We start from the raw sequence: 16,533 nt of genomic DNA, 5'->3' as shown, positions 1-16,533 counted from the left end.
ACACAAAACGGGCTGGAGGGACTTTGGACGACTGCTACTTTACAGTTTTACGATTGAAATTTTTATCATCAAAGTTTAGAGCTTTTGTTTTATAAGAACAATCTGGGTTCAGCCACCTGTGTAAGTCAGTGGGAAGGCAGCTGGGGACAATGAGCACAGTGGGCAGAGAAGTGATTGCCCCGCTCTCCAGAGTGGGAGAGAAAGTTTCTCTTCTCATTAGGACATAAGGGAGGAGAGAGAAGGACCCAAATAGCAGCCTGAGACACTGGGCAGCAGGAGAGGGAGATGGAATGAAACTCATACAGAATGTAGATTAGGAGAAAAAAATATTGGGAGACCAAAGGCAAAAGATGTCTGTTCTTGGGTGGGAATGAGATTGCCTTTAGAGAAGAAGACAGTGAGACAGTGTGTTTTGAGCCAGACTTTGGGGAGATGATTTAGGAGAAGCCAGGGATTGGGTAGCTCTGGGGTACACAGAAGGCTCTGGGAGAGCACGGCTAGGAAATCTGGAGCCCAAAGGACAGGAGCTTGCCAGTGCAGAGGTACCAGTACCAGCAAACTTCTCTATCCACAAACTAAGGGCACTGATGCAATAAAGGCTCACACTCCTAGTTTTGTCTGGAGGTTGTTTTGGTTTTTCCTCTATGGAATATTAACTTACTAAGTTTTTGGTTTATACTGGCTGTTGGCCTTCTTCACAGCATGAACAGTTTAGTTCCAGATCTCAGTCAGTGAAGTTCTCAATGCCTTTTTCTCCTAATAAAAATATTTCCTTCTGTGCATGTGAAAGCATGGCCAAGTGGCCACTTAACTAACTCTGGGAAGAAAAAAAAAACAACAAACCAACTCATACAATCTTAGCCTCTGACTGAAAGGCAAGAGTTTTTTTCCCAGCCTTTTAGCTCTTTTCTCAACTAGGCCTAGTTCACAGTGTATTTTTTGAGGCACAGGCATCAGAACCAGGCTTATTTCCCCCAAAAGACTGACTTCATATGCAGTGATAACACCACATGCCTGCATCAGGGTGTGTTTCCTCAAAACCAATGCAATTATTCTGGGAAAAACCCCAAACGTGTAGTAGACATACATTCGTACCTGCCTGTAAGGTTTATTGCCATATATTTTTGCTATTTCTCCCTGATTTTAAGTTACTGAGTGGACAGCTGTAAAGAATCGTGTTAATTCCAACCAATGCGCATTAGTGGAGTTTTCAGAGAATATTTATCAAATATTTAAACTAGCACAAACCTGTAAGATCTACGTTCAAAAGTTTGCCTCACTACTGTTCGAGCTGTTAATGGTGATACTTCAAGCTCTGAAAGTTCTGATTTCTTTTTTGCCATGCTATTATTTTATTTACCATTCTAAACTCTTGTAATCCTGTTCTCGTCCACCACCACAATTCCAGCCTGTAAGGGTATGCTTTTCAGCTGATTTAAATGTGAACACCTCACTCAAAAGGCAGCATCAAATGAAATCCCTGGCAAAACCCCCACTGACTTCACTGGGAATGAGACCAACTGGAAGAACAGGGCTCCCGCGAGAGGCATGAATCACCATCCTTCCCATCCTGCTGAGTCTGTGAGAATGAAGATGAGATACTATTTGAAGACCCTTCTACTTGTGTTTCACGTGACACGCCACTTCTTTTTTGTTTTGCAAAATCATAATAAAAGTTTTTTACTATCTGCAAGTAACAAAGTGAAGAGGCTGAATGAGTCACTGGAGACAGTTCTGGGCCAGCTTGGCTCGCAGACCGCCAGTGTCATGGAAGGTTCACCCAATTCTCCCCTTCCTGCTGCACAGCCATTCCCAAAATAACGTGGCAGTGCTAAACATAGCCGTGTCGCGCTCTTTGAATAAAAGACGATTCCTGCAGGGTGCACAAGCCGCCACATTTGTCAAGATAAGGACATCAATATGAGATGTCATATTAGCCTAGACAAAGAGATTGAACAGATAGCTTTGTCAAACACCGAGCAGAGGGGCTCATTCAAACTGACAAAGCAAGAAATTCAAACGCTGAACCTACATTCTTGTGTTAACACATTCCATCCTCTTCTGCTGTAGAAGAGTCTCAAACCACTAAGCGAGTTCCTGTAAGTGATATAATAAATTTATTCCTAATCTACAATAATAGCATTCCTGTCAATTCAAACCTCTCTGCTGCACTTTTCAAAACTCTGTAATGGCTATTAGTACATTTCAGGTTATGTATGGATCTATACACTTCAGTGGATAGGGACCCTCCAGAATGACATATGCACACAGGAGTGTATAATTAACATGGAGAATTAACAAGCATAACTAATTGCCATGCAGCCAGGCCACTAGTTACTCCTCAATCATGTTTCTCTTACTTACACATAAGGAAGTTTACTCTTAATCCTAAGGCAATAGACAAAGATGCTGCAGCAGTGGGTCCCAGTGCCTCATCTGTCTAAAATCTGTCATGACTTTAAAGAAATTCTTCAATTCCATGTCAGAGATCAGCTGCCCTATATATTATGGAATATGTGAGATAGTCATATTGGTCATAAACAAAACTAGAAACATGGCTCACAAGATTACTTACTTGGTGAGAAATTATCTTGGTTTTTTTATATTCCACATATATAGTTGTGTGTATGGGTTTCATCATCCTACATATGGCAGAGACAGAAGCTCTGGCGGTGGGGTTGTCAACACAAATATTTTCCTTAAAATGCATTTACTTTTCAGAAAGACTTATGATCACCAAACTTACTTAAAACAAGATAGGTTATCAGTGTGTGGGAGTGAAACTGGCAGACAGACTTTTGTCACACCACTGGTGGTGTCCCTGTTGAGGTGCAGTATTTACACAAAACCCCACATTAGGTGGGAAAAATCAGTTCAGCTTTGCACTACGGAGCTCTGACTGAATCAAGTCCTTTGGGGGAAGCAAAAAGCCTTCAAGGAACTACCAGAGGCTAGGCATTTCTCCTTTGCCAGGAACATTTAAGTTTAGCTTTTCCTTCAAACTTAGAGCCTTGTGGAGGATGCAGGAAGGATTCTCCTTGCAGGGCAGCTGTTCAGTCCTGCACAGCTCCCCTGCCAGCCCACACCATGATCAGAGCTCACAAATTACTCTTAACACAATCATGGAAAGGGGGCAGGAAAGCTGTGGAGCTGATACTACCCTCTCTCAGGACTCCACCTGTAATATACCCTAATGAAATCTTCCCTCCCCTCTAAATTGAAAAAAAAATGAAACTCATGAAGATTTGCAATCAACATTTCCAGAGGAGACTGAATACACTTTAAAATATTCAGGAACCATTCAAATGCAGATACAATATAGCACTACATTGTTCATATTCTGCAACATTTTGCTTTAATGGGCTGATTGGAAGAAGATCTTTTCCAGTTTGTTTTTTGTGTGTTTAATAAACTGGGACTTCGAAACAGCTGCCAAATATATGAGGTGCTACATTTTCTTTAAAAGAAAACAGAGTTGTGAAGTCAAAGCCAAATTCAGTGGTATCTAATATAAAATACCTTTTCACTTCCTGAACATTGCCTGTAGCTTTGCTAATTTATTGCCATGAAAATATTGTTACTACTTAATGCACTAGTACTTCTGTCAATAGGCAGCTTTCCCCAAGGCATATTTGAGAACGCTCTGCTAATCAGAGTTGATGCAGTTATTCTAAAGCAGCCAGTTCTTTAGAAAAAGGTGCATGTTTAATTCCAGTATAGGTGAGTGTTGCCATTGCCAAAGCACAATATTTTTAATTTGCTGAATTCACTTCTGTAGATATCTAAAGTGCTGATTACATTATCCAGCTCCAGCTTGAACCAGTGTATTTCAAAGCAGTATTGCTGGCATCTTTACCTCCTAACACTTAACTTATGTGAAATATTCCTCACTTTGTAGGGGCAAGGATTAAACAAAGACTTAATCAGAACCACAAATCTGTGCTATATTATCAGCACACAACTTAAAAAGGATGTGTTTGGGTGTTTAGGCAGATACTCACTTGGATCTGACATTTTACTTTTCTACATCTGCTTGAACTCTTGAGATTATGATCTCATGCATCTGAATTTTTAGTGTTTGTTTTCCAAGCATGCTGATAATCATGAAGAGCACAGTGAGTGACAATGAGGTCACGTACATGTACATATGTCACACTACAGTTTTATTCTCTCTAATAAATATTGAAATCTCCATGACTATAACTTCACTGAGGCTAAGCAAATCATCTTAATTGGTGTGGAAGATTTAATGCATGTACGTTTTTAATGTACTTGCAATTCTCTGCAGATGAAAAATTGAATAAAGTTCTTCAAGAAACAGGTCAGGCCATTTATTTCAATTAGAAATAATAATGAAATTCCACTAAACTATTAAATGTCACTTAATCTATATTCAAGATAAATAGAGTACTAAATTTCTCTTGGCATGTGCCACAACAAGGTATCCTACTTTTCTTTATATTGACAAAATGGAATGCTCCTCTGCTCTCTCTTCCACAGTGACATTTAGTGACTTTACTCCTGCTCTAACCCAGCAAGGACATTATCCATTTTGGAATAAGCCCACTGCAGAAAGAAGTGGTTTTGTGTGGAGTTAATGGCCATGCTTCTCAGATCGAGCTGGTTCAGGTCAGTGCTGCATTTTGCTTCATTCATCTTCACTGTAACACAGGGGGTCTGCTCATTTTGGTTTCCTTTTGCCATCAATTCATTCTCTGAAACTTTTACAGGGCAAAAGACTGTTAAAAGTGTTGCTACATTGGGCATAATTTACTTCTTAATTAACGACAGAGTCATAACCATCAAAGACTTTTTTTTGAGCAACTAGATGTTTCAAAATGACATGATGTTTTACTTGACCTTGTGCTCTTGTTTGAAGGGCATTAAATCCCCTCACCTCCTCAAGAAGTTTCTTAGACATGGGAGACTCCTAAGGCTACCAGCCAGCAATAGCAAGTTTGGCAAACAAACTGAAACATGAGGCTTTGAGTACTGTGGAGCATTACCAACATGGAACAAAACCTGACTCCTGTAGAGTTCTTCTCAGTTACAGCTGCTTTCCTTGGTTCAGCTGAAATACACATAGGATGCAATCTAAGGAGGTGAGGCCTCATTCAAATTCTCCGTGGAAATAATCAAGATGGCTTATGACAAATCTATGTGTCTGAAGTCACCCACACACACGGCTTCAATTCCAAGTCTGCGTGTCTTTTAAGGGATTTATATTAAGCTCTGCTAAGTAGCTGTTAGCCATTTCTGCTGACTGTAATCAAATAAGTTAAAGAAAAAGTTACCATAGCAGTAGATTTCTATTCTGCCCATTCTGTTGTTGCACCTTTCATCTGAAAGTACAGCAAAAAGGAAAGACAGCAAAAGGATGCTTTTAACATCTCCACAGCCACATCCAATATTCATTTTTGATCTTTTGACATGTTTACACCTCAGCCAGCTAGCAAAAGGCTCTGAAAAAGCCAGAGGAGCAACACTTCCATTTCTCAGGGATGTTTTAAAATAAAACACCAAATCTTGCTTCAGAACTCCATAACTGAATCCAAGAAGTACTCTTCAGGAAACAAGTGAAATGCATATACATATGTGCACATACACACATATACACATCAGCAGGCTCCTACTTTCATAGTTACTGATTTCTAGGCATAGATATTAAGAAGAAAAGATGGCATTCTCCACATAAGCCACAGAAGTGGAAGACTAGTATGCAGCTCAGCATAACCAAAAATGCAAAGAGATATTGAATAGGTGAGTGGTCCACTGCCTCACTCCCGAATGTCCACATGACAAGGATGCATGATAAATGTATACAAAAAAATTATATAAACTTCAAGTTGATTCTTTAATCCTGTGTTTCTTTTGACATGCAGAAGCCTGCATGCTGCATATTCTATATTAAAACTCTAATGCTTAAATTATACCCACAATTTTCTAAAGTTTGGCTTTGTTGGTTTTTTTTAGGTTTTGTTGAGGTTTATTTTTAAGAGCCACTGCTGTAATATGGCTCTTTCCCAGATGCAAAAAATACAGTATTTCATCTTTCTTGCTCTAAACAACAGCCAATGAATAATGTACAGTGACGTGATCTTTTGCTATTTACTTTAAGCCATTTTGGAGATAGATTGCTACGGTGGGTGGCATTGAGAATAATGCATGTTGAGCAACACACACTCAAATCTTGCCAGCTTTATGGTTTCTTACAACATGCTACAATGTGAAGTGATTCACGCTGAGAAGAAAGTTTTTTCTGTTACTGTAAAAAATGATGTTATATGCATTTATTATCCAAAATAAATACATTGAAACCAGAGCCTGAAATAAAACTAGGAAAGTAAATTTTGTTTCTCTTTGTGTTTCAAAATATTACCTTTAGATTTAAAACAATTAAAGCTGAGTGATGCTTTCTGTGTAAGGCAAGCTTGTCCTGGCACTTAATCTACATTATTATCAGACCCATCAAATTAAAATAAAGTGAACTGAAGAAGAAATCAATGCCAAGGATTTGAACTGCCTTGATGTCATATGCTGGCATCCTATAAATTTTACAACTCCTGTGGAAGAGTATCATAGAATCATTCAAGTTGGAAAAGACCTTTAAGACTACTGAGTTCATCTGTTACCCAGCACTGCCAAGTCTGCCACTAAACCATGTCCCAAAGCACCACCTCTACACAGTTTTAAAATACCAGAGAGAAGGCAGAGGATCCACTTGGAAAGGCTGAACTGGTGACTAAGAACACACACAGAGTCAAAAGGAGGAATTGAAACATAGCTGTGGAGGTGGTAATGTGGTGCAGCTACACTGACAAGCCAGAGCTTCCATGGAATTTCTTTTATATCAGACATGTAATGGGAATTTCAGGCTAATGATGTGTTACTCCAAATGGCAGGAGGGGGGAAATCTCCCCCAAATGATACAGTAACTTTTGGAAGATGCTGTACTTAGACTATATGTTCATGATATTAAATTTGACATAATGTCTTTGACTATGTCACCAGCCAGAAGTTCAGGAAAAGGGAACCCAAGCCAGACAACTGTGCTGTACTTGAGAAATGACTATGGGCCTCTGTCACTGAGATGTTAAAAACTTGGAATACTGAAATTTGCAGGTTTATTATCTGCACCTCCACAATGATCCAAATTTAATTTTACCCATTATCCTCACACCCATGTCCCTGACAGCAGATAATACATTCTCAATTTTAATTACTCACATTTCTATAAACCTAGACTTGCAGCCCTCCCCATCACCTTGCTTATTCATAAGCACTTCAGAGAGAAAAGGTACCCACAGGTTGAAGGTCAACATCAACTGCTCAGTCTTTCTGAAAAATTAAAACTTCAAATCATTGAAGAAAATATAGGCAACTTGGGCCATCAAACTACTCCAAAGCACTTCACTCTGAACTCTGAACCCCCCATGCATTATAATACCTTAGCTTCTTTCACAAATAATTTTCTTCTCCACAGTGTTATTAATTTTATTCTATTGTTTTACTTATTCTGCATATTACATTTTCAGCAGGAAACCTACCAAAAATTTCAGACAAAACTATTTCAAACTTCCAAAGCTGATGAATCTTATACTGTAACCTTTACAAAAGATAAGAGATTGGTAAACATTGAGGTTACTTCAGACTGGAACGAACTCTTCTGAGATGTACCCTTTTCTGGTCTCTCAGCAGACTGTGCATCCTGGAGATTTGACTCACCTGTGCTGGAGCAGCTGATGAATAGTTTTGACATTCACCAGTCACTACCAGCAAATAAATCCAGGCAACAGTTGGATTCAGCTGCTGGAGTTCTTCCTCCAGCCAGATGGCCACTTGCTTCCCATTTCACCGACAGAAACTGACACTAAAACAGGACCACTACCAAAAGATGAGCGAAGCCATCCCTCTTCAATACAATGGAAAAGTTTCACAGAAAAGACAAATGCCCAAACCATTAAGACCACACTGTCAATTTCCACTTTCCCACCTCAGACTAAACCGGACTAAAAGAACCGGTTAATGGAAAGAAGGGAGGCAAAACCAAAACACAGTGCCATGCCACACCATACCATCAATGCCAAAAAGTGCTGCTGCATCTGATCTTTGTTGGCCCTCTTCACACTTTGCTGGTGCTCAGTCCCTACCATATTCCCCTCCAAAATGCCACTGGCACAACTGGAGAAACTCAGCACCGGTACCCGGCAGCGGCGGGACCAGGCCCTGCTGCACCCCGCATCTCCAGCCCAGCCGGCCCGCATCTCCCGCGCACCCCACAGGCACGGCTGCTCCTGGGGTGGGACCGGCGGGGACCCTCTTACCTTGTTGGAGTAGGGCGGTTTACTCAGGTTGATGCCGTCGCGGATGAGCTTGTCCCGGATCATGATCTTCAGCTTCAGCCTGGGGTAGGCGACCAGCCCCCCGCCGCCGGCCGCCCCCCGCCGCCCGCCGGGCCGGGCCCTGGGGGCCGCCCCCCGCCGGGGCTCCTCCGGCCCGCCCGCCCGGCGGGGGCAGCGCCCGGCGGGGGCGGGCGGCGGCGGCGGCTCCAGGGTGAAGTAGAGCCCCGCCGCCCTCTCGTCCGCCTCCTTCAGCCGCCGCACGGCTTCGTGGATTCGGCGCCGGTGGTGGGGCACGGCCACGCCGATGGCATCCAGGTCCGGGTCGCCGATCTGCTTGCAGACCTCCAGGTCGTCGTAGCCATTATCGACGAAGGACTCCGCGTACTGGGGGAGCTGCAGGGTCTTCAGCCACTCGTAGACTATGTTGGTGCACATGCTGGCTCCAAAATGATAATGACTGCAACTTTCAGCACCCAAGCCAGCCTCCCCCTTTCCACTTTTTGCCAAAGGGAATAAAGCCACAAAAACTGCGACGCAAGTAAGAGGTCTCAAAACCAAGGTCAAGAAAACATCCACCAGGAAAAGGAAAAAAAAAGAAAAAAAAAATCCTTAAAGCAGATCAGTCGGGCACCGCAAGCACTGCTGAGCGAATCCCTCCTGCTTATTCCTCCTCTTGTAACAAGTACAGACGCTTTCTGCCACGGGGGAAGGGAGGCTCGGACTAAAGAGAAGCAAAATATAAGGGTGCATCCCTTACAATCCCAGGTCGCTGCTTGCTGCACAACATCCACCCACTTTCTCTGGAAGTAATTCGCAGTCGCTGTCTTTTTTTTTTTTTTTCCCTTTCTTCCTTTCAATGTTAGTTTCTGTTTCTGTCTCACCTTCCTGCGCTCTGTCGTATGATGAATCTGTTTACTGTAAGGAGCTGCTTTGGTACACGATGGTGTCGGGGGAGAGCCGAGCGCAGGATCCCTCGCCCAGCGCGGGCAGGGGTGCCGGTGTGCAGTGCCCTCCTCTCCCGTGCCTCTCCCAGCAGCGGGCGCAAACGGCGGCTTTAGCTCTCCTTTTAAACGGCTCTTTACGGATTAGGAGCAAACCAGAGGCAAGGAAAAAAAAAATCCCACTCACTTTTCCGAGTTACTTTCCCAGTATCCCTTCATCCCAGTAATGCTGGTTAAATGCGTTTCGCTGGAGGCGAGACCACAAGCTGCTTTCCAACCCCACTTTCTCCGCGCTGATGCCGGCGGTGCCCTCCTGCCCCAGCGGGGCGCGCAGCCCCCGCCCGGCCCGCACAACTTTCCCCGTGTTCCCCTATCTCGGCTGGCGCTCCCGCCGCTGTCCGCAGCCGCCCTGGGGAGGAGGCGGCGGCGGCGGGGCCGTGCTGGCGGCGGGCGCTCCGTGCATCCTCCGGCGGCGGTGGATGAGCCGATCTGCGGCAGGTCACCGGCGCTGCCCCCGCCTTCCCGGATACCGCCGCAGCTCTCCCCTCCCGGCCACCGGTACCCAGAGCGGTGCTCCCCGCCCGGGTCCTCCCTCTCCTCCAACCCGGAGGCGCCTGATGCGCCGCCCGCAGATCTCCTCCGGCTCCTCCCGGTGCGGCTTCTCCCCGCTCCTCCTCCGCGCCCGCCACCCCGCTGCCAGCCCCCCGCCTCGGCTCTCCCCCAGGCCTTCCCAACTTTCCCCGCCGGCAGCCGCGGTCTCTGCCGCCGGCCGCTCGCCTGCCCAGCCCGGCCCGCGGGGGCGCGGGGAGCGGCAGCCTGCGGGGGGCAAGGCAGCCTGGCCGGGCAGCGGCTCGGGGCTGCCACCGCTCCGCGGGCTCTCCGCAGGGTTTGCCCGTCCCCGTTTCCCCCGCGGCAAGGGAACGCCGAGGGGGCACGGCCCGGGGAGCTGCCCCCAGCGCCCTTGGGGCAGCCGGACCGACGGCGGCGCCGCCTGCCCCGCGGGCGCGGCGAGCCCTTGGCGGGGAAGGGGGACCCTGTGGGGGCCGGAGGGGCGCGGAGCGGCGGTGCCCCGGGAAGCGGCGCTGGCTCGGGAAGCGGCGCTGCCCCGGGAGGCGCCGGCCCCGCTCCCCCCGCGCCGCCGGGGCCGCCCGGGGCTCTGAGGCACCGCGCTGCCCACAAGGCCGGGCTCGCAGCGCCCCCGCCGGGCCGCCGCGGGAAGCGCCGCCGGCCGGCCCCGCCGCCGGCTGCCCTCACCGACCGCCTCACACGGGCTGAGGGGAGACCCCTGCCATTGTAATTTTAAACTGCGCGAAACTCGCTTGCCTGCCAATATCCCTCCTCATGCGGGCTGGGGGGAGCTGGTGACAAGCGGCGGGGCACGCACCGCAGCCAGGGCTGCCGGAGGAGGGGCAGGCTCCCTTTTGTAATTTGGCGGGAGGGGCTTGATCCGCAATGGGTTTCCTGGAGGACTTTTTTGAGCAGAGTTAGGCGCGCATTTGTCCTCAGGCTTCATGTGGTTCGCCACAGGATTGCGCAGCGCAGCGGCGTTCTCACGGAAAGCATTGCACTGCAAGGTGTTTTGGAAAGGTTAGCTACTTACCAGCGCTTAAAATGCAGCCTCTGGGGATAAAGCCTAGGGATCACAAGTCCGTCTGCTAAAAAGGGAGGGAGAAATGGAGGAAGAGCATTTTACTCCTTTTAAAAATCTCCTTCCTTTTTTTTTTTTTTTTTTTTTTTTTTTTTTTTTTTTTTTTTTCTGAATCTTATTTTCCTTCCAGACCACATAATATGTCAAACTCTCTTCTCAGCCCAGAGACAGATTGAAGCAGCAATTATCTTCTCTTCACAGACCTGGTGAAAGACTGACAGCACCGGCGAAATTAGCAAGGAGGTTCTGTGATGTGGAGCTGGAACTGATGTCATGAGAAGCAGGAAAAATTGACTGATGCGGGCCCTATTCATCGGTCTTATTGACAATACATACTGAATTATATCATTTTTATATGTGCATTTTGGAAGGGTCTTGAAAGGCTTTTAAGATACTGCAAATTTTATGATTTGGATGTGCTTGGTGGAAGGATAAGACCCTTCTGATGGGATGGCAGGAGGAGAAATGGTGCACTCCCATGGGGCTGTGGAGGCTGGCAAGGTTACAATATTGTGGAACTCTCTGGTTGTTTGGCACTGATTTTGGTTTCACAAAATTAAGCTACCTGTCAGCAAATATAGTAAAGTTTTCTGTGACTTTGAAATACAAAAATAAACAACAATAAAAATAAGAAAGACTATCAGAAGTCCAGGAAACAAAAGACTGGTCCACCTCACCTCAACCCAAAAGAGAAATCTGGGACAAGTCTTTGTGAAGACTTACATGAGATTTGGGTGGGTAGTTGGAAGGAATGTTCCTCAGGGTTGATGCTAGTGCCAGCAGTGTTTATCATCTCCACTGATGCTCCCAGTGCCAAGGTGGAATACATACTCAGGGAGTTCCCAGACAGCACCAAATGGAGGGAGGGTAGTCAGTATGTTGGGAAGGTAATCCAAGAGTAAAGAAGGAAGAAAGTCAAAAAGTGGCAGAGCAGAAAATAGAGGCATGTTTTGATTGTCAACAGCCAACTCAGTTTGAAAAACTCCTTTATGTGCTTTTTATTAAGGGCAGTGATATTATTCAGCAACATTTAGAGTGGTTTAGAATTACCTTCAAGATTTATTTGATTTTTGGCACATTAAGGAAGGAGCCATGGGCATTTGCTCTGGATACCTGACTACTGTTCAGTGTTTTGAATCATGCACTCACATATTTGATTGTTGAAAAAAACCTAGACTCTGAAATTAATACAATTCCATCAAGATATTTGTGAAGGTGTTCAGGTAGAACAGGAAACTCAGATTCACACGCAGAATGAGTACCCCATGACTATGTTGCAAAGAATGTGCAATGAATGAGTGGAAGCTAATATTTCTGTGCTTTTCAAAAAGAAACTGAACCAGACTCTCAAATATTTTTCTAGGGTTTCCACTAGGGCACAAGGTGAATAATTCACTAGAACTGCTCATACACAATGGCAAATGTTTGCAGAACCAGGCTATTAGTTCAGGTAAATAGAGCTATTTGTACTTGTGTGTAAAATGTTGATTATTTGACTGTACATGGTATACATTGGCAAAGAGTCCAGAGGGAAATAACAATGACTGAGAGAAGGCTTGAATATATCTAATGTGTTATCCCAACTGTTAATCCTGAAAAACATATAGCAGCGTAACTTGGCATCTAAAGAAAGATTTTTCCATGTAAACTCTGCAGAGAAATAAACTTAGAACTTTGAAAATTGCTATACATCATGTCAATTCCCATGTTAGCTGTACTAACTGTAATGGAAAGTACTATCTGTCAAGTGTTCTGGAGACTGATTTTCCTCATTAAAAATCAGATGACCATTAGTTAAAGTACCCTTTTATATAAAATTAGGAAAATTTAGATTTGAAAGGACCCCTGGGAGTCACCCAGTCCCATACCCCACTCAGCAAAGACCTAATTGCAAACTCTGATCAGGTTGAAGGTGGCTTTGTCCCGCTGACTTCTGAAAATCCGCAGGGATGGAGGTTCCCCAGTCTTTCTGGATGGTTTCTTCCAGTGCTGACCTACTGTCACTATGAAGAATTTCTTCCTCTTGTCTGGTCAAAGCAATTGTGACCTTTGTCTCATGTCCTTTTGCTGAGCACTTCTAGGAATGGTTTGGCTCTGTCTTCTCCATGGCTTTCCCCACAGGCAGTGAAAGATTGCCATGTGGTTCCCTTTGCCTTTTCATCTGCAGATAAACAAACCAAGTTCCCCTAGCCACTTCTCATATTTTGTTGGCAGACAAAAACTTCAAAACATGATGTTTGTGAAGCATGTAAGTAAAAGTTTCATCACAGAAAAGAAACAAAAAAAGGAGACTAACGAGAACATTGCAATTAGGAATTTATATGAAATTTAAATGTAAAATAGAACTGTTTACAAAACAGATTTACTGCTTAGAATTTTCTATAAACAAAGCAATGTTTTAGTTATAAAGGAAATTTTAAAATACACTAAAACCTGACCCCACTCTAAATTTACTCACTATGTTTGTAATAACTTAATGCTCACTGAGACTATACAACAGGGAATGTGAAAGGATCTAGCTGATGAAATATCTATTTTTCTTTCTTGTGGATATAAAATTTATTTGAATTTGAGAGTTCATCTGAAACAGCACAGCTACTTTATTTACTGTGATTCTCCTTTCCCATAAAAATTTACAGGCCTTAATTTCAGTTCTCTTTTTAATGAGATAGATAAAGAAACTGAATAGAAATGGGAATAAATATCCAAATCAAAGCTACTGTCGTCATCAGAACAACTTCTGTATCAAGAATTCAGTCTAAAAATTATAATTTTTCCTTAGTAACGGAAAGAAAGAGTATGAGAGCCTATCTTCTTCAACAGAAGGAGGATATCTCCATTTCTAATGAGTCAACTTTAAACACTTTATTTTTGATGTCACAGTCAGTGAGAAGGTAAATGAGCTTGCACAAGTTTTACATTCTTGGCCTTTTGTAACAAAGACTCTGTTCTGAAAGAAAACAAAATTATCCTAAACCAAACCAAAAATGTTGTGACTATTTTACCAGCTGCTGGTAGATACCTATTTCATAAGGCAATGGTTCCCTATAATAGTTCAGGGTAGGTTTGTCTTTACAAACATGAACCACTGACCAACTCTCATTGCTACTAGCTTTGAGCCAGAAGGTAGCACTGAAATGGTGTGTGCATGGTTGAATTTTAGCCAAACTCAAAAAAAAAATTGCTTCACACTGAATGCTTTTTAAGTGAACTGTTTACTGTAGAAAAGTATAAGAAGAAATCCTAAATTATTACTGATAGCTGCATTCTTACTACTCCATAAGTTATGGAAATCCCTACAAATACCAGCTGAATATCAGCACGGTGGATGGAAAATGAATAAATATTTGCACCCTCACAATTTACAATCTAGTGCTTCTATGTGATACTGTCTGGAAATCATCATGAAGAAAAAGCTTAAAGCTTTGCTCTCTTGGTCACTTATTTCTGTATCCATTTTTCTATGAAGTTCCATTTACTCTTCTTCATCAAGAAAAGCTTCTTCATAAGTGATGTGTGAATCATGAAACAACAATCCTTATGAGGCTTTCAAGTTGGATTTTCTTTTTCCAGTGAGAAATTTAATTTAAAGCATTAGCTAATGCCTAACAAAATTGAACTCACGGTCAGTATAGTCATGTGCCTTAAACAAATACGTTGTGAAAATCCAGAAACATCAAGCACCAGGTTTCCAGGAAACCGAAGGGAAGAAATGATTTAATTAAATGGGCAAAAATGAATCCATCACTTCTAACTAGCCTGTGCAACTTGCCCTAATACGTGTAGCACTAGCTGTGATTACCAGCTGTAATTCCTCTGGAAGAGAAAGCATATGTCAGGAAAGGGGAGAACCCTTCAACCCTCCAGAAATTATCCTCTCCCTTCCAAAAGGGTCCTCTCGTGTTCTAAGACCACAAGGTAGTATCCTGGCCCTGGTGGATACCAGGAAAACCCTGCCATTCAGTTCAGACTAGCTGAGCCTTCTGTGTGCTCCCAGGGCAGTGTCTCCCCTTCACCCTACAGAGCTTCATCACAGCTGCCCTATGACCAACAGGTCCTAGTTTCCCCCATGTTTGTTTTTACTCTGGCTCTCTTCAGCTATATATATACAAAGGCCCAGATTTATAACATATTTAGGGGAAGATGGATAGAAAATAATGAGATTTTCAAAATTACTCAAACCCCAGACTCTCTTAAGTAAATATGCATTACAACTGTGTTCTTAAACTTCTTTCTTTTATGTACATAGCTGATAGTAGGGACTGGCTGTTCCTATTACCTGCTGACCTGTGTTCAGATTCCCTAATTCCATGGGCTCTTTCTCTGACTATTCCATTCTTCCATCCTTCCTCCATGTCTACTATCCCAAGCAATTTTCTGCAGTTCTCTCTGCCTCACAGACTGTGTTATTTCACCATCTCTTATTTCCACAATTCCTCTCCTTTTCCTTTACAATATCCCTTCTGAATAGCATTTTTGTTTACACTTCTCACTTTCAGTTATTTTCTCCTCCTCTTGCTGTGTCCAGCTCTAATTCTTTCCCCCTAAACCTCCAACAAAAATAGTTAAGTGGTAGTATTTCCTTGTAATGTTTTCCCTGTTCATGTTTAATATTCAATTTTTTAGTTAGGCACCTGTTACCTAGACAAAATATTGAGCCAGAGGGGTTTCACATCTGATTCAGCATGGCCATTACTAAGTATGGTTTTTGTGAAGGGTGAGAACACCATCCTAGCTTTGCCTTTCTCTCTTGAGCTCAGCTACTGTAGACGTTATAAAAACACAGAACTTCCTGAGTGGCGCTTCAAACACGAGGTCTTAAAGCAGGAGCCATGCGAGGTAGAAATCAGCAAGAGCCAAGAAGCAAATACTTGTTCTGTTTCTTGAGGGTCATTGAACATAAAGTGCTTCCTCATGGGAAGAAGGTAAGATGATTACCCAGATGGTTATCAGGTAAGAATTACTAGAGGGAAGCAGTACTGCAGGTTAGCAGTCAGGATTTGTCCTCCTATGGACCTGAATCCATCACATCAGCAGGATCGTAAGTCCTGGAGGAAGAAAAAGAACCAGCTGGCATGAAAACATGGGCCACGAATGTTAGACCATATGAAACAGCTAAGGATTTGTCTCTTGGCTTTGAAATAAAGAGTCCTGATATTACTGAGACTGTGAAGAACCTCCACCAAAAAATTAGAAAGCTTCCACTGCGCCATTTCAAATCAAAGACAGGATAAAGTGTTTGGATTTATGCAAAAGCTTTTCTCCAAATAATCAATGTTTGAAAGAATCAAATATTTCCCTAATTCCCCCTGGACATCCCCATTCTGGATGAGTAATGAGAAATTAATCATCCTGTCAAAATAAATGCTCTGAGACCTTTTAGTCATGCTCACCCCTCTCTCCGTAATAGATTTTTGTCAGTCATTCAACTAGGTGTCCCAAAAGACAGCGCTGCATCTCAGCTCCTTTTGTAAGGCCCTTTTTTTTTCTGTCTGGGACTAATTCCAACATTCCTTGATATGTCAGGAGTCGATCACACATCACAGGAGCCCAACCCATCACACCCTCCGTGCCCCCACTGACTGCCACAGCACCACACAGC

The 16,533-nt window shown here is 43.7% G+C and overlaps 2 protein-coding genes across 3 annotated transcripts in view; one reads left to right on the top strand and one right to left on the bottom strand.

Moving 5' to 3' along the window:
* The window catches only part of SASH1 (SAM and SH3 domain containing 1), a 527,201-nt gene extending 518,424 nt beyond the window's left edge, over positions 1-8,777 (bottom strand). For both annotated transcript variants that reach the window (XM_063390359.1, XM_063390360.1), the window contains exon 1: positions 8,325-8,777. In XM_063390359.1, the coding sequence (XP_063246429.1) occupies positions 8,325-8,777 (453 nt within the window). The remainder of the gene's footprint in view (positions 1-8,324) is intronic.
* Positions 8,778-9,502: 725 nt separating this feature from the next.
* LOC134546960 (basic proline-rich protein-like) lies at positions 9,503-13,018 on the top strand. The gene is made up of 2 exons (XM_063390364.1): positions 9,503-10,870; positions 11,133-13,018. The coding sequence occupies exon 1, from the start codon at positions 9,510-9,512 to the stop codon at positions 10,578-10,580; it is 1,071 nt and encodes a 356-aa protein (XP_063246434.1). The 5' UTR covers positions 9,503-9,509; the 3' UTR covers positions 10,581-10,870; positions 11,133-13,018.
* The last annotated feature ends 3,515 nt before the right edge of the window (positions 13,019-16,533 follow it).

The sequence above is a fragment of the Prinia subflava genome, chromosome 2, assembly GCF_021018805.1.
Source record: "Prinia subflava isolate CZ2003 ecotype Zambia chromosome 2, Cam_Psub_1.2, whole genome shotgun sequence".
Taxonomy (NCBI): domain Eukaryota; kingdom Metazoa; phylum Chordata; class Aves; order Passeriformes; family Cisticolidae; genus Prinia; species Prinia subflava.
Note: the sequence above shows the minus strand (reverse complement) of the source record. Positions and strands in the feature narration are given on the sequence as shown.

What these genes read in the sequence shown, in the direction of transcription:
- LOC134546960 (XM_063390364.1), top strand. Translation starts at nt 9,510, where the DNA reads ATGCTGGTTAAATGCGTTTCGCTGGAGGCGAGACCACAAGCTGCTTTC.